The 18,725-nt window shown below is 43.6% G+C and overlaps 1 protein-coding gene across 3 annotated transcripts in view; it reads left to right on the forward strand.

Annotated features, from left to right (window-relative positions):
• The window catches only part of LOC100702913 (partitioning defective 3 homolog), a 346,275-nt gene that overhangs the window by 147,339 nt on the left and 180,211 nt on the right, over window positions 1-18,725 (forward strand). For all 3 annotated transcript variants that reach the window (XM_025910173.1, XM_025910174.1, XM_005471661.4), the window contains exons 6-8: window positions 11,682-11,797; window positions 12,433-12,516; window positions 17,195-17,320. In XM_025910173.1, coding sequence (XP_025765958.1) covers window positions 11,682-11,797; window positions 12,433-12,516; window positions 17,195-17,320 — 326 coding nt within the window. The remainder of the gene's footprint in view (window positions 1-11,681; window positions 11,798-12,432; window positions 12,517-17,194; window positions 17,321-18,725) is intronic.

Raw genomic sequence — 18,725 nt, forward strand, 5'->3', positions numbered from 1 at the left:
AGTTGAGATTAAAGTTTCACTCACTGAAGCTTGAAACGCATAAAATTCATAAGAATATTTCTTGTTTTGAAAATTTTTTGTAATCATTTATTCCTAATGTGACCATTCCACACCATTCCTTCACTTCCTGCCAACTTCATTTTTGTCAAATTGCATTTTTTTAGGATTAGTTTTTTTTTTGTGCACAGGCCTCTCTGAGCTACTCGGATGTTGTTCTCTTGCACAGCCCTTCAATGTGGTTGCCTGCTTTTATTCAGCCTCACCCCCCACTTCAAAGTGCTAAGTGTGAGTGGATGTACCATAACAGCATTATTCAGGGACAGGCGAGAAATCTGTTTACCTTAGTCACTAGTTCATCCTTCTACCCTCCTCTTCTCTGGGTCCCTCTCATTTCTGTCCACAGTACCTCAGCTGCATCAAGGTGGCTATCCCTCTCTGCACTACTAGCTGTGAACGTGTTAATTCTTGATTAGAGTTCATGCATTCGCTTTCTACGATTTGCTCCGTGGAGTGAGAAATCACTTTCTCAATGAGAATAATTGAACACGGGCAGGGGGGTGCCAGCTCATTACCCACAAATCACAGGGAGCAGGGGCACCTTAACTGAAGACAATAATGACTTTGGGGAATAAAACGAGGTCCGCCAGCGTGGAGCCAATCCACTGCGGGCAGCAGAGAACAAAGCTAGGCGAGGAAGATGTACACCGTTTCTTAAGAAGTCATTTTTTTGCTGCATTTTTTGCTACATATTCAGTAGAGTCCGAATTTATTTTTTCCAAGGGGGGTATGAGTTTAAGGCTTTGGAGCAAAGTGTCGTGTTGGAGAAGCAAAGCTAGTATTTTGGCAAGGTGGCGTTATACCAGTGCTGACTGTGGCCCGGGCAAAAGATGATCTCTTTAGGAAGACATTCTAAGATGATCATCACTAAAATCTGACTAAAGGCAAGATAGAAATAAAGATGTGGAACAGCTTAAGGAAAATGCAAAGCTTTTTGTAGTGCTTGACACTGGGGCACAAGGTGAACTTTGGTGATTGACATCGCATATTTTCCCACAGTGCAAAGTCATTTACTTCAGTTTATTTGATTTCTCTCTCCTTCCTCAACCTTTCCCTCCTTCACACCATCTTTTTTTATATGCCACACATTTCCACTCTGCACAGAGTGCCAAATGAATCCACTCTGGCACAATGAGGTCCATTGTCACAATAGGCTTTTCTCACTGTTTTATAGGTCCCATTAGGGGGACCGAGGCTTTTAAGTTGCTGAAGGAATGCAATAACACCCGGCCAACAGTAAACATCCACATCTCGGGTCCACAGAGAAACACGAGATGGAGCTTCTCCCCCATCTTACCCTAAGTGACTTGTTTTATTTGCATCAGGCCGAGAACAAAGTAGTCACACTTGGATAAAAACTGAGAGAAATGGGAAGGTTTCATTTTAGGACTCAGGAGATGGACACACTGAAAGCCTCTAAAATGAGTGTGTGAAGAGGGAGGAGGCAGTCTGGGGCCATTTCTGTTTCTTACATACTGATGTAGCCAGGTATTACTGTGCTGTTGATTGTGCATATTTTTATCCAGCATTACGTGAACGTTCAATAGAGAACCTGAACTTGATGACGAACATCATGGGCTGATTACTGCTTATGATGCGTTACCTAGCAAAACTTTGATGGCGACCTATGAACTATGTTGGGCTTCATTCAAATTGTGCTATTCGATGGATTTTCAGCCAACAATCCAACATTGTTATATTGTTAGAGATGGTAAGGTAGGTAAAAGAGTCCTATGACAAAAAAAGTGAAACTTATGGGACCAATAACAGGTGAAGGCAATGAAGAACCAGCAATAACAGTGAGAAATGGAAAGCGGGAACAGGCTAATGGAAAGAGAAGACAACCAGGAAATGGTACGAAACAATGATGGCATCATAGCATCCACAACACCAGTGAAACATGCAAAACTGCTGGCAGTATTCTATGACTTTCTTAAGGTTGGATGCCTAGGATTGAATTTGAAATAGCCCGCATACCATAAATAGTGTCAGTGTAACAAGAGTACCTCTGTAATGGGATACGGCTTTCCCTGCAGAGCAGTTTTCCCCCGGAATTTTTCCTCTTTATGTTTTTGATATACAGGCCATGGGAGCTGTTGTGAAGAATAGCACCCCTGCCGAGCTCCATCACAGCATTCTCTGATATTCCCACATGAATTCGTGATTTCAACTAGAAGCATGCTGACGCTGTTTTCCATTTAGAAAACGGTAGAGTGGAGAAATGTGTGTCGTGTTTCTCGCCGGGGTCTCCCTGTTTCTGTTGAGTTGGAAGGTGCGAGTCCTGCTGATGTCGCTCTGTGATTGGCTGCCGCAGATATCTTCATACAATATGTAAGAATGATGGTGGCCACCCTCTGTGCCGCTCAGTTCGTGTGTTTCGGATGCGTATCTACATGTGTACAATGTTTACATGCAGCAAATTGACTATCCAGGCTATGATCGGTCTTGTTTGTTGAGACACTGATGATTTCCCCGTGCTCTTATCTCATCAGCGATTGCAATCACTTGTTGTGTTTAGCAAGTTAATTATCATCCAGTCTAACTAGAACACTCCTTTGATAAATCGATACCTTGTCTAATCTTGTGCTCATTGCATTCAGAGAATAAATACACACACAAAAATTGGCATTTTTGTAGTACTCGGCACTCTGTACAGGTTATTTTCTTTGTGTTTTTCTTCCCTTTCCTTCATCTTTCCTCTCGCTTTCTGTATTTCTTCTTCCTTCTTCTCCACCCATATCCAACCAAGTCCCCCCCCACCAGATTACTGGGGCTGTGCTGGAGTCTTTTGGGACCTCTCTTCATTACTGGCCCTCCACAGGCCCCTCATCTCCACACGGCCCCTCTTCATTTAGCCCTGGCTGAGAGCGAGGACTAAACCAAATGGCTTTCTGTATCCCTCTTATCCAAGAATTTCAGCTTCCAATTAAAACTAAATGGAAAGCTCCCCCCTCCACCACTGCCTCCGACTCACCCTGCGCTGTTCCCATGACGCTACAGATGAGGCCCCACTCCACACCCACTCCACCTGCTCAAATACAGCAGCAAACAATGGCTGATCTGTAGAATGGACCGTTCATCCCCTGTAATAATTCGCTGCTGTGTGTACCAAAGCTTTGCTCTCTACTAAGTTATTCATTGTTCAACAGCTTTCATCCTTATTTCCTACTTCATATTTGGTATATTTAAGATGTGAGGTCACTCTAGGTTATATAAATAGCGTGGACAATGGATATGGGTCTCTCACTCTCTCTCACTCTCTCGATATAGAGATATATAGATTTATAGATGTATATTATTTCTTCAGTGATAAAACATTGGTGCCACTGTAACTGCTGAATTAATTGGTTGTGATGGCAGTTTAGCGGAGCAGCAAGTGTAGTTTATTGGCAGCTACTGTGCAACTCAATAAGTAACTGTAGTTCTGACTTAATTGCAGGAACACCAACTAAGAGTAATTTAAAAACAAAACAAAAAAATTACAGTCCAAACTATGGGTGCTCTCATTGAAATTCAAGCAGCTGATATTATTTCAATGAGGGCAACATTCACTCACTGACCTTCACAGTTTGAGAGATGGATTAAATGTTCTGAGCAGTGGAAAGCAGACTGTCCTCCCACTTAATAAGCTCAAAACGATGATTAATCTGTGAAAAGCACCACAGTTCCCCTTTTAATGCATGTATAAAGGCCCGGGATTCAGCTGGGACCGTCCGCTCAGCAGGGCTGCACACTCAGCCCTGAGGATTATCTGTTCAGAATCACCTCCTTTCACCTAAGCCAGGTGTCTAGCAAGTCATCATATACTTTTTGAACCGTTGTTTTTAATGCATCGGAAATCCCAGATATGCTTTAACCACGTCTTTGAAGTTCGGTGTAAAATGTTGTGCATTCCAACTCTTTGAAATCCTTATTCTGTATACAAAAACTTTTTCTTTTTTTTTGCAGAGCTTAAGAGTAAGAAGCGCTCTGGACAATAACCGATGACGATAACTTAATTTGCAGTAATTCCTACCCGGTTTGAACCTCCGGCTCTCCGGCACAGGAGAGATCTACTCCAGTTGCAGCTGTTATTGATGAGGCTTGGAAAAAGTCTTGGGCCTCTCCGTCCGCTTTGGGCCTTGGTTATTGACCTGGTGATTGATTTAGGTCCTCATAATTAGCAGGCCTAATTTAATTAAAGTGCAATTTAACGATACAGTAGGCAAAGGCAGTTGTGTCATTGATAGATCAGCTCAGGCCTAATATCAAACAGGGCCTGGCAAAATGATGTATTCCACACAGCAGGGTTCCCAGTGACAGAAGAAGGCGTAAGCGAAGAGACAAAGAGGGAGAAAAAGAAGACTAAAAAGATAGACAGGCCTTTGTTTTTCAAATGTCAGCCTACAAACTGCACTGCCTCACCTCTTCCCCTCCGCATCTCGCTGCTCCATTCTGATATGGACAAATGCACACTCACATCTCTGATCTAATTTGCTAAACAGCATTAGGAAACTGTCTATCCCTTTCATTTGCTTCAAGTAAATTGACATCAGAGCCCTTTTATGAGCTAGAAGCCATGTCTTTCTAAAGCAAAACTAAAAGAGACAGATTTTGTTAATTAAAAAGAAGTGTAGGCTTTTAGGAAGTTATATTAAACTTGGCCAGCTGGGGATAAAACGTACTGCCCATTTAATTGCTAAGAAAATATATAATGAGGAAAATTTAAATTCATATTCTAATTTTCCGCGCTAGTCATATCCCTTGTTTAAAGGTACAGTAAGTACAAAAGAATGTTTTACTCATAAATGTAGGTTGATTAGAGTGTAATTATGTCCTCTGACAAATTGATAGATACTCACAAACTCATAAATCAATTAAAAATGGATAGGAGCAGGTTTGTGGAAGCCACCATCGTCTTGAACATTGATGGTCATCGCCAATGACTAGAGACTGTCCACATATATAGTATGCATTATCACTTTTAATGAAAAAAGTCTTTCAGACTATATTTGACCATTTAACATTTGCATATGTATGTTTTCATCATTTCTTTCTGATTTCTTTCTGTTTTCTCTCCTCTCACCTCATTTCCACCTAAACCTCTTCCTCCTCACCCCCAGCTTCTTCTCCTAAACTGAAGTCAGGAGTGGCGTAAAAATCACACTTTCACTCTGATAAGCAGTTTAATTACAGTCATATGAAAGTATATTCGCTAAGTGTCCGAGTTCAACAGTGTTAGAGCCACTTCAAAGAGAGTTTCACTAATCCCAGCTAACGGAAGCTAATGCCAGCTAACAGAGGCTAACGGGCAAAAACAGCAGCACTTACTGACGGAAAAGTTTCGGCTGTCCTCGTTGGTCAGCAGTGAGCTTTTTTTACCATCTCGTATTGGAGTCCTTTCACAAAGTTTTATAGCACCCCCCAGAGTAAATAACAGAGGACTGACAGATGAACTGCTGATGAACAATGGCCAGAGTCTGTTTACAGTGGCCATCATAGCTACGATTATGCACTTGAAATGGGAGGGGTAAGAAACAGAAGTCAGGTTACTTGCAATCTGCAACCTACTGACCCCTAGTGGTGAGGTTTTATACTTTGTACCTTTAAGGAAAACTGTTTTAAGAGCATTTACAAAAAGCATGATAATGGCTTAGATATTATGCAATAGCTTGTGCTTTTTTTAAGGCAAGGTGAAAAAAAAACCACAAAACGATTACATTTTATTTTTGTCTTGACATCCAAAAGAGTTTTTTTTTAAACTAATCTATACAGTAAAGTACTAGCATACACTGATAATTAGGTCTTATTGGTTTTGAGGATACTACAAAAAATAATGTATTCATATTTGGTTGCATGAATAATGACAGTGTGGGGCAGGTTCCCTATACTCCCCACTGTATTTTCCTAGCACAACAACAACACAACTCTCCGTCTTCATTATCAAAAGGAATAGTACATCTAATCTGAAATGCGAGTCCTCTGCTTTGAACAAGGCTGTGCTCATGGGTGCAGGGCGTGAAATATGAAAGAAAACACATGTCCTCATCAGAGGACGGGCGCCGCCTTGGCTTCTACCCTTGGCACACAAACACAGGACTCAAGAATCATAACCTTCCTCTATATTTTTTCTCTAACAGTCACATAAAAAAGCGAGAGATGGCAGACATGAGGATCACACTGCTTTGATTTTCTTCCAGATCTGAACTTTCCAGTCCTGCAGGGAAGCTAATAGTTTTCTAAACAAAGGAAGCAGTCAGAGAAATAAAAAAGAATCAACACAGTGGTGTGGGTTTAAATTCTTTTTATACTTCATTTCTGAACATTGAAATCACTATTAGCTTCCATCATCTTTCTTAAGGTCACAATCATAATAGAAATAATCTAAGAAAGTATGCAGAAAATTTTCCTCTCTGCTGACAGACATTAAGTGCTATTTGGGGAGCTTGTGGGTAAGATGATTGGGAGGGGGGGTCATTATGACCCTTTCATCATCCCCCTAACCAGTTTAACTCCTCACCCAGTCTTTTATAATGCCCCTGTATCCTCAACATAAATATAAATAAGTGTCTTGCAACCTCAGTCAGTGTGATGAATTGGTTGTTTTAATGGTGACAGAGCCTGATGGACCGATGGGGAATAAATGGTTAAGGATGGAGGGAAGACTAGGGCTGGATTGTCATGTCCAAGGATTAAGAGAGCAGAACATTTTGTGGTAATAAAAGATTTTTTAATGTTTTTTTTTATTCATGTGGAGAGTAAATCCTCACACAGCAGCTACCAGGTCGTCCTACATGCTAGTAGCTGCTACACGCTATTACTCTGTTTATAAAAGTACAACCGTTGCGATCATCTGAGGTTCAGATTGAGGTGAGCAATCACTGTATCCAGCACCATAAAGTTTCTTTTTAAGTGCTGGTTGAAAACAGCAAGGTTTTTCGAGTTATTATGGAAAAGTATTGGTAATTGCTTCTCAAGGTCATAGAACCTTTAATAGGACTATTAGGAGTTATTACCAGCAGCCTGTCTTTCTATGTCAGTGCCATTGTGCGATGCAGCGGTACTACGAAGTCCTATTTGGTCTTGTGTGTTGTACAGTGTTTAGCTGAACTGCATTAACTGGAGCTAATGAGGGTACAATTATGGCTCCTTAACCTTTTTGCGAGGAAAAGGAAAAGCCTCCGCCCTTGCTGCCCCCACCATACATCGAGCCAGTTCTTTTCACATGTTGCCATGGTATGTTACCTTTGGCTGGTTTAATGTTTCCATAAGGGGCATATGTCACCTTGCGCAATTACCGTTTCATATTTTTAGCTGGTCAAAATCAGGAGGGAGGATCAGCCTTTGTAAATATTTCAACAGGCCTTTATTTTTCTTTTTTCTAAACACTCCAGCTAAATTGCTTGTTTCCTTTACTCTAAATACACTGAACACAACACATTCTTCATTTGGAAGCTGCTTTTATATCCTGTTCCCTGGCACCCATTGTTCTCCTGAGCACAGACGGCCCATTGTAAGGGGGAATGTGTGACAATGTCTGGGAAGGGGGGAGCTTGTTCCACACATGAAGCTGTCACACAGATGTGGAGCTCAGCCCCCTAAAGGACGAGCGGTGGCCAGAAACACACCATTTGCTGTGACCTTTGAACCTGTCCTTGTTAAACCCTCGATGCCAAAGATGGACTCAGGAGGGAGCCCCCCCACCCTTTTCTCTAACAGCTACATCTTGTACTTCCCCACGGCTAACAGCATGACACACACACACACACACACTTACAGTAGGTCTGCTTTAGCACACCAGTTGATGGAGGATGACAGCTCCTCAACATGCCGCCTTTTGCCCTAACCCTCGAGAAGTAATGTGTGTGAGTGTGTATGTTTGTGTGTTTGCGTGTGGGTAGACTTCCCCCTCCTGATCAAACAGCTGCTACCTCCATCCTTCCCAGTCTGCTTTCCCTTCGGACCTCCAACCAGTGTCCAAGCAGCACGTCTATTTGATGGTAACAAGGCTATGCACTTTGCATGCGTGTCTCTTCCACCTCGCTGTCTTCTTCTTTCTCCTCCTCTTATACGATTTTCGATAATCTAATGCTGCAGCTGTCCGATAGCCAAGCCTGTAACCTTAGTTTTTGCTCCCTTTATTGTCAGAGGCTGGCAGACTTTTTTGGCCACACATCAGGGCTCTGAGCCATCCCTATTACATGTGAGGAAGGGAGAGAAATAGGGGAAGGAGCGATGCAAGCAGCCACAGGAGAAAAAAAGGAGAGAGGGCAAGCTAGAGAGTTGAAAAGCCTTGTTGCATCCTCACTCTACTGGTTACCAAGGGATCAACAGGGTGCTAAAAGCACTCGGGGGGGAGAAATGGATGTTTTTCAGAGAAAGGGGAAAAGGAGAGAGAAAAAGAATAGAGATGGAGAATGATGGGGCAGGAAGCTGTGGATGTATATTTAGGCTGTGTCTCTCCTCTGCTGTCACTCAGTGCTCATCTTTACAGCTGACACAAGGACAGACAATGAACAAGCTGGCAGCGAATATAAAGAGAAATGGCTTCTGCATCTGCCTCCGGTCACTAGGAAACTGGCCCCTGTGATACCGGCGTAACCACACGCTCCGTTGGAAAGTGTGGAGCTATACTTGAGGACTTGAGTGCATAAATGTCACTTTTAACAAGCCATTATTTGTGATGTTCAGTCTCAGAAGTGGTATTTGTTAGTCTTTCTAAAACTTAGACTTTGTCTGGGGAGATAATGAAGAGGCTTTGCTGTTGTTGGCTAAAAAAACCCCCGACTTACTTTTGAAACATGTGGTGTCTTCAAATGCACGGGAAACATTTTTATCACTTAAAAACACTAGTGCCGGCTGTTGCTGTGGTTTGTCGTTATTTGGTGCTGATGAATGCGACATCTAGTGTGCAGGATGGTCAGAGCTGTGTGGGGATTTACTATACATGTGTTATTTGTCAGCGTAAACATCACCTCAGAGGAAACTCTCATTACAACCAGATTATACCAGAAACATGTCCTCTTTGATTACTAACCGATGTGACACGCCCACAGCATGGTGGCACACTGGTTAGCACCGCAAGAAGGTCTTTGGTTCACATCCACTGTCTTGTCAAGGCCTTTCTTTGTGGAGTTCTTTGTGGAGATGTTCTCCCCAGGCTTCCTCCCACAGCCCAAAGACATGCAGTTAGTGGGGTTAGGTTAGTTGGTGATTCTAACAGTGGATGTGGTTGTCTTTCTCTCCGTGTTAGCCCTGTGTCAGGCTGGGTGTACCCTGCCTCTTGCCTTATGGTAGCTGGGATAGACTCCAGCCCCCCTGTGACCCTGAGAAGGATGAGCAGAAGAGGATGGATGGACAAAATTCAAATAGTTTTGGAAAGAAGAGAAGACAAGCTTTACGGAGATATTCTGTATTATCACAGTAGAGGAAAACAAGTTACTGCTGTTTGAACACAGATTTTTTATTTTTTATCCATGTGTGCTTCATATTACTGTAAGAAGTCCAAGCAGCCTGTACGATACTTGGGTGATAAAGGGTTAACCTCTTTCTTTGTCTTAGCTTTTTCTCTCCTACATCCCTCACTTAGGGCTTTGCTCAATCTTGTGACTCTTGTACATTTTTTTATCACCGAGTTCCTTTTTTAGTGTCAATTTCACAGCTTCACACCTGAATAGACATATCACCTTGCTCTGGCGCTGCTCTGATATCTACTTGTGCCACTTTATGGTAATTTTGACTTGTCACATTCGCACACCGCACTTGATTGCACTGCGATTTTTGGCCTGGTGGAAGTGAAGAAGCCCTTTGCCTTTCTCCCCTGAAGGGAATGATCACAGATACAGTGTCGTCTTTCTTTTTCTTTGTTCGCTCCCTTAATTCAAAAGATCTCTCTAGTCTTTCCTTTGCATAGTCTTACGTAGTCTCACCATAACGGTTTGCAACTTATAAGATCAAACGAACAGGCAGGGGATTGTCGCTAACAGCTTTTTTAATACAAATTAATTACACGTTAGCGATGATACACTTGCGACTCAGGTTAGCAACGCAAACTTGTTGAGCACTGTCACCTCGCACACTCATCTGCTCACCGAGTGTGAAAACTGTCTTTTTCTGAAAGGCCACACGTTTCTTTGCCTTTCCATCAGTCTTGCCTTGTAGCAGAGATCTAAACCTGTATTTATTCTTGTCCAATTTCAGCCACCCGCTCCACTCCATGGCCTCCCATCTTTATTTATAGTTTGCCACAGGTGGCCAGGTCCTTTGTGCAGAGTATACGTCAAAAAGAAAAAAAAATCTAGCCATCCACCTGGGGAAGGACGGGTGGGGGGTGGGCTTGAGTTCATAAAAAAGCTTTATGAATAAAAGGCCCCGTGAGACACCCGGCACCTCGGCTGACGTGCAATTAAAGGCGTGGAGGGTGGTGGTGGGGGGCGGTGACTGATTCATTTTCATAGAAAAGGGGGAAATAGACAGGTAGGGTGTGACAAGGTCTTTAAAGGTAGGCTGCTGATGAAATTTTCATGCCCCTATCCACCTTAACCCTCCCCCAGAGTCTAACAAATAAATAGGCGACGGGGCCTCTGTATAGCAGAGTGAGTGCTGCCAAAGATATCCCTGTCCCTGAGAGGGGTTGAATCAATTTCCATAAAGAAACCAAGAAGGCGCAAGACCTATTTGGATGTGCTTGACATTTTAGTAAAAAAGAGAGAAAGAGGAAGGTGAAGGGTGAGGGCGGGGAAATAGCAGTGGCTAACAAAGCATTTCGGCAGAACCTCCCAAGGAGCCGATGCGCTGTCTTGATGCTGACAAGCTCACTCCTCGCGCACATGCACGAGGACCAGCCGTTAATAACGGGACTGAAAAAGAAAGTCCCGTTATTTAAAACAACCAAACAAAAGACTTCACTGTGCTCAGCACTTGGTGACGAGCCCTCCAACTAATCTTGGGTTGACAATTACATGAAAATCAACACTGTGTTATTAGATATTTCTCCCCCCTGTTCTACATGCGTGATGTAATCACTGTGCTGAATGTGTACCATTCACATAAAGACAGCCCAAATGAAGATTTTATCCTCCACTGAGGAGAGCATGAAGCTGCTGCCTCTTTCCCAGAGCTTAGTTAAGTCCTCGAATGTCTGGCCTTCCCATTAAAGGCACTGCCTCTCCTGCCCCGCTGCCTAACAGCACTGAAGGAAGACGAGCAAATGAAACGAGGAGAGTGAAAGACGCAGATGGAGCGCAGACGGGAGCAACCCTGTTTCTTTAGCTCTAAACCTTGATCCCATCACCTCACGGGCCTAGCAGCAGTGCCACGCCCCAGGTCAGGCAAAACTGATGGAGCCACTGCATTTAATCACAACACCACTGAACATGTTTTTGGCTGGAGAGGGATGGTTTCTGCAGCAGCATCAGGGACACGGTACCTCCTGTGCTCAAGAGTCTTTGATTTAAAACAGGCTGTTACATTTTTTTTCAGGTAATTAAATTAAAAGCTGGAGAAGAGAGATATAAGCAGGGGAGGGCAAGATGCAAGCACAGCTAAAGCAATAATGACAGAATGTGAGGGTTTTTTCTTTTTTGCTGTTGAAGCACTCATCCCATTCATCCTGTCTTTCTTTTCTTTGTCTCTCTTTCTATTAGGAGGAGGATGAGGATGAGGAAGAGGAGCAAAGGAGACACGAGAGGAGAATCGAGCGGACGGAGCCAGTAGGAAGGGCCGATTCCTCACTGGAACATTCACCAGTGTTTCATATAGAGTGAGTGGCGTACCGCAAACGCCCCAACCCCACCCATACACCATGCTAAGAGCAAAATTGTACAATTACAGTTAATCACGATTATTGTAACGGCTGCGTACCGCTTTCTTGTTTCGCTGCCCACTTTACGAGCATGTGCCAGTAACAACCCAAACATCGAGACCAAGGCCTCAGTCTGTAAACATCGTCACGCACATCTGGGTCGTGTTCATTTGTCTTCACGTCCTTATCGGAACAAATGAACCTTCCTCCCTTCCCTCCCCTGCCCCCGTTCTCTTATATGTTTTCAATTAATTTGTTCTTTTAGCACAACAGCAGTCTGATCTTAATCACTTAATTGGAGCCTCCATTTGGATCCTTAATCGACCCTGAGGTCCACCAGTCGCGCTTTGTAATGGATGACTTAGCACAGGCAACTCAGCGAGGCCTCCCACCAATAAGGATCCCACTCCCTCAGGCCCCCACTCCTGCGCATCCCGCTGACCTCATGTTGTTGACTGTGCTGTCTGTTTACATTCTGCATTTTTACATGTTGTTTTCACTTCTGTTATTTTTTTATTATCGTTATTATTCATACACCTCTCTCCTACTCCCATCTTCTCTCCTTTCTGGCTTCATCCATCACCATCCCGCAGAAGCATGCTCAAGCCCGTCGAGGTGTCCAATGAAGGTGGGCCCCTGGGGATCCACGTAGTGCCTTTCAGTTCACATGATATCAGGTAAAAAACAAAACAGACACAAGCTGAAATTCAGTGCATCTCAGTTTCACCATCCAGTGTTGCTTTCTTTTTGCTCTCACTCATTATTTCACTCATTTTTTCTTACTTTCTCTGTCCTTTGTTCTGTTTTATATATCTCTTTTTATGTGTTGCTCAAGGCTGTTCTTCTTCTTCTTTTTTTTTTACTGCCTCTGATTCTTGCAGTCATCTTTTTTTATTATTGTGAGCCTCGCTGTTGAAACACCACACCCATACTCAGCACCGCTCACACCCCACAGCTTTGAAGCTCCCAGTGGTGAGGCGAATGGATGAAAGTAGTTTTTGCTCTCGACTGCACAGTTTTCTCCAGGTCTTGCAAATACTTTTTATAACTGGGTTCTCGGTCATCGTTGTGCATGCGCCGTCTTGAAACTTGCTTTGGACTTCCTCTCGCTTTTTTTTCTGTCTTTTTAACTGGTAGGAGTGTCGATGACAAGGGAACGAAAGGCGTCTGAGTTTGTTTTTTTTCCTAAAAAAAAAAAAAGGGAAAAAAAAGAAAAAAAGGGGGGACAGAGGAAGCGGTTAGATGTAATCAAACTAAAAGCTTGTGTATAACACAGATCCCTGCTGCACGCCAAAAGGAACTGGCTCGCCACCAAGGTGAATGTGACTACTCAGCACTGGGGAAGGAAGGTCGGGGATGAGGTGGAAAGACGGAATGAGGAGATCAAACGGAATGACATTTGAAGGGGGAGAGGAGGAGGAAGGGGAGTGTCACTGAAGGTGGCTCAGACACTAATCTCATTGCTGTTTATAAGCAAGTGTCAGGAAACTATATTTAGCTCTGACCTCGTGCTAACTCCATCTTGACACCCTGAGTCAGAGCTGGAAAATAGTGATTCAGGATGAGGCGGGCCTAACGGAGGGAACGATTTCTAAAGGAACTAAAGAAGTTCAGCTCTCATTAGATGCACTGCTGTCCTTAAGCTCCCCTGTAATGCCCCTAAATCAGACAGCATCTTGGAGGAAACAGCATTAACGCTGCGCCGGCAGTAAATTTCTTCCCCATCAGCTAAGGTCGGCACTAATAGCTATCAGAGCCTTCAATTAACTTCAGCCATGATAAAACTTATTGTCTGGTCAGTGGGATGATGCTAATGGCCTGTCCGAGCTCTTTCTGTGCGTTGTGCGCTGGGACAGGAGGCATTAGGCTCAGCGGGCTGTCATTAGTGTCTAGACCAGGGCCAAAGGGGTCAGACTGCCAGCAAAACCAGACAGCAAACAAGGAACTGCAGGCACTCCAGCATCGGGCTGCCCCCGTATTCTGCTCCACTGCACTGACATCAAGTCACATCCAAGCAGGAGGGGAAGACAACTGTAGGAGAGAGCATAGAGACTCTGTCACTCTAGCAGGAAGACTCTTTCCCTGCCACACACACACACACACTGAAATGCACAGATACTTACCTGAAAATGACCTCACACTAATGCAGTTTGTGAGCAGGTGGGACCGACCTAGAGAAGTATGTTCCCTCTCAGACTCAGGCCGTCTCCTTTTACAAGCAAAAACAGTTCTCGGAGCAGCGTCGCTTACCTACCTTGAGAGCAACGTGCACACATAAATATCCCGTACATCTACACATGCACACACGCCCCCTTCCAGATGTGTTCCTAGCTTAATGAACTTCTCATTCCATGACCATCTTCAATTGTAAACAAACTGCGGACATAATTGCCATGCATAAATGGATCCTGATTGGATTATTATTTGATTAAAGGCAGTAGATGAGAGCAGGTGGCCTCCTCCAAATCAGCACTGCTACCCAGCCACAAGATGGAGTAAAGCCATATGGTGCGGTAAGATGCTGATTCCTGTTTTCGAGGAGAAGCGAGACTTAAAGAGTCTTTCTTTTTCCCCCCCAGAGGCTGCAGAGAATCCACAAACTACAAATCCCTTTTTGCTTACATCTGCCACCTAATGAATTGCAGCCTTTGAGAATGACTTTTAGATTTTGCTTTAGTTCTTTACGAATAACTGACAAGTATCTCTAAAAAAAACAAGAAGAAGCAAACTTCCATCAGTTTGAGAGGATGGGATTACAGCCAACACAATAATAGTGCTTTTCACGAAATCATCATCTTCTTTAAATCTCTAAACGACGCCGCTTTATCCCCAGTCCGCTCTGCCGCCGCTTGAATACTGATCAGGGATCAACCAAAAACTCCTTTATCTACTGTACCGTCTCCAGTCTGCTAGCAAATCAGAAGTCATTAGCGTGTGTTCGTGATGTAATCTCCGTGCGCAATACTTTGTTTTCAAGCTGCCAACACTTATGGAGATAAAGCACAATCATGTCTGCTTCCACGCTGGCCGCAATTACTCTCTGCTTAACACACTTAACCTGACCTGGCAACTCAGATACCAAGAAAGAGGGAAGGGCCTTTTGTGATCTTTAATTTCAACTTAATGCCGACCCATTTACCCCCACTGAGTGGCTGAGATGAGTCTTCGGCGCGAGCGTGAATGTCCACATTATGCAGCCAATTAAAGCAATGTTCTGAGAGTGGCCCTGTTTGGCTGAAATGCTAAAGAGCTGTGCGAGCCTGCCCTTGACGTCTGCAGTAAACAGGGTCACAACAGTTTTGAATGTGCTGCTGTTTATGCGTCCAGGAAAAGAGACAGGAAGGGAGAATTATGAGAAGCATGACACTTATGTCCTTGACACCAATAAGGTGTAGCTTAGGGTCTAATTTATAAGCCCTGTCCGGTACATCTTTGTTTGTTGATGGTTTTTGCTCTGGTAGGTTTCATAATTTCTTCAAAATAAGCCTCCAAACTTTTTTGTCATTTTATGCAAGGACACCAAACATTTAAAGTCAGTTTACCTGCTACCTCACAGGCATCCTGCACCTTGTACACTGTAGCCAGAGTTTATAGCTCTGCTGTGTGAGCATCCATCAGATCGCTTTGCATGTGGTTATCCTCGAGGCCTAACTAAAGCCCCCAAGGAGCTCACTGATGTATTTATTTAGAGGGGGATGGAGGGCGGAGGGATATTTGAAGGTAAAGGTTGGCGTTTTTTTAAAGGATTACTGAGATGGCACAGCTGTGGAACTCCTTGGGTTTTCTTTTCCTTAAACACCGCAGCCGGCTCTAGTCTTAAGCTCCAATGAAGGCGACTGTAGCACTTCCCTGGCAGCCAAAAGATGATCTCTTAGCTGTTGGTCTGGATTATTTCAACCCACCCTGTCATTCTTTCAGACCTGCCCACAGGAAGAAAAAGAGGAAAGGAGGACAGAAGGACAGACGGAGGCTTAAAATGAGTGCAGGGAAATTCAGGACTCTATCCAAACCTAGTCTGCAAAGTTAACTTTTGTTGACTGAGTGCATTACAATGGGCTAAACTCATTTTGTAATCTTATTTACTTCCCCAACTCTGTTGGAGACTTGAATATTTTAGGCACTCTGTTGATGCAAAAGTTATAAATCTCCAGGCCATAAAATGACAACCAATGTCAATGCTGTACTACAAAAAGCTTCACTTCATACAGATGAGGACAGACTCATTAGCCCCCTCCTCTATGAAAATGTCTTTTCTCAAGTGCTTCAAAACAGAGCAAGAGATTTTAGCACAGCTTTTCTAAAACATCCTAGTTTTAGGATAATGGAAATGGTCAATTTTGTATCCGGTTTGATGGATAACAGCCTGCAGTCATTTGTTGTAGTCTTTAGGAAGTCTCAAACATGTCTCCCAAGCAATCCAAGCCCATTCTTCTTTGGAAAAATTGGCCAGATTTGATGGTCTTCTGGCATGTACATAGGTCTTCAGTTCACCCCACAGATTTTCAGTGGGATTCAAGTCAGGGTTTTGTGCAGGCGAGTCATCAGCGGTCACTTTGGTCTTCTGGAGGTAGATCTTCAGCAGGAGTGAGGCATTATTTGGGTTGTTGTCATGTTGAAAGATGTTGGCTGTAGCTCAGGAGGTAGGTCACCTGCTGATCGGAAGGTTGGTGGTTCGATCCCCGGCTCCTCCAGTCTGCATGCCAAGTATCCTTGGGCAAGATACCAACCCCAAGTTGCTCTCCGATGCATCCATCAGAGTGTGAATGTCTTTAGAAAAGCACTCAGTTTAGGGTCAGTGCTTGTGTGATTGGGTGAATATGGCATGTTGTATACAGCGCTTTGAGTACTCCGGGAGAGTAGAAAAGCGCTATATAAGAATCAATCAATTTACCATTTAAAGAGGTGACCCAGATGCACTTTTGATGCTGACTGCTTGAGGTTTTCTTTCAAGGTCTTCATGTCCTTCTTTCTTCATGACTTTGTTCTTCATGACTTCGTTCATCGTGACAAGATTCACAGTTCCAGATGCACTGAAGCATCTCCACAGCATAATACTCCCACCACCAAGCTTCACTGTGGGGATGATGTTCTTTGGGTTCTACACTTCTCATTTCTTTTTCTAAACATAGCAATAACATTTATTTTCAGCATGATTTTTTCTGAAGTGATACCTCAAACCCTAAATGTGTCCTTATCGGTACCTTCTTCTACACTCTCTTCTTGTCTCCACTCCATCCATTCTGATTAGGCTTCTCTACCTTTTCATTAACTTTTCAAAGTACACCTGCAAATTCATTGTGACAGTAGTTGCCTAAGTTGTGTGCTATCACTTACCTGTTGCATGAACCTTTGCAGGACACAGGGCTTGCTAGTGAAGCGTTTGGAGCCCGGAGGCAAAGCAGAGCAGGAGCGTCTCTTCCAGGAGAACGACTGCATCGTCAGAATTAATCAGGGAGACATTCGCAACCTGCGCTTTGAACAGTAAGCTTTCCATAGTGACGCTTGGAACATTTTCTTTTGCATGCAGTATTATTCTGAACACAGCTATTTTTGTCAGCTGACATTTTCTCCTTTTGGTAACCTCTCTTCATGTCACGCTGATGCCATGCTGATTTTAATTTCCTTTCCTTTTGCTCCGATAGTAGGAAAGCACTGTCTGCCGAGTGATGCAGTTCACACCGAAAGCACTGTGTTGGACATTAAGCGCAGCGACAGTAAATAGTGTTGCTGTTGATAAGCGTAATCCAAACTGCGGGGAGACGTGACACCCACACAGCCGCACAATAAAACAGAAATATGACCGACTCGTTGGCCTTCCTGTAATAGGTCTCAGTGACCTGCAGTCCTTCACTGCTGTGCCGCTTTCTGATCCCAAACTATCCACACTCTTCTCTTCATTCATTTCTGCCAACGCGTCGTAACCTTTGTCTCTTTAAACACTCGTAAACATAAGCGTGAATGTGTGGTATCTCACGCTGCACGGACGTGGACACACATATATGTCATACAAAGGCATTTCTGCACTTGTGTATGTGTGTGTGTGCACCAGTATTAAATGGATTGCTTCTCCTCGAGGCTGAAAAATCGAGGCACTATATAAAGTGGTCTGTTCAGCTCTCCACAGAAAGAAATAGCCCAGATTTCTGCTACCAAAATCCCAGACAACAGTCACACTAGGCCTGCGCATCTAAAAACAGTGGGCTTTGAACCACAACGCCGCATAAATGACAGAAAGTTTAGCCTTCAAAAGTGAAGTCAGTAGCTATGAATTATCTCTGAACAACTGTATCACTGTAGGAATGTTTCTTAAGAAAGGCGTGATAGCAAAAGCTCTCCAGCATCTTGTTAAATGGAAGCAGTTGGAGACACCTAATCTGTTTATCACCCTGCATATAAACCCACTAAGGTTTCAGAATCCTTTAAAACGAAGCTATTGTCATTAGTAAACATCGCAGTTTCTTTCACAGCTTTTTTTTCCTTTTCTACTGTGAAAGAAGCTTACCCGCCAAATCCACAAGGGAGTGATGTTTTGTAGCGTTCCACGCTTACCCTCCCCTTCCAAACACACCCTCCTCACCGGCATCTGCACACTTATGATGTTTGTGATGGTTTTTCGGGAGGGGGGTTTGCATAAAAATGAGGCGAAGGAGCAAAACTTTAACCCCACCCCCACCCATCCTTGATTGTGTGCCACAGAGAGTGACAATTTAAAGTGATAGTCTAATCTTCTTGGATTGTTTTGCATGGGTAAATATTTTGAAGCGCTTAATCTAACTGAATGTAATGATGCATTGATGGGGGTAATTTATTATTCAATCAGGCTCGCGCGGAGGCTGATTGCTGGAGTGATGGCAGCACGTATGTGCACGGGAACATTTGCGTACGC

This window comes from Oreochromis niloticus, linkage group LG9, assembly GCF_001858045.2.
Source record: "Oreochromis niloticus isolate F11D_XX linkage group LG9, O_niloticus_UMD_NMBU, whole genome shotgun sequence".
NCBI classification, from domain to species: Eukaryota; Metazoa; Chordata; class Actinopteri; order Cichliformes; family Cichlidae; genus Oreochromis; species Oreochromis niloticus.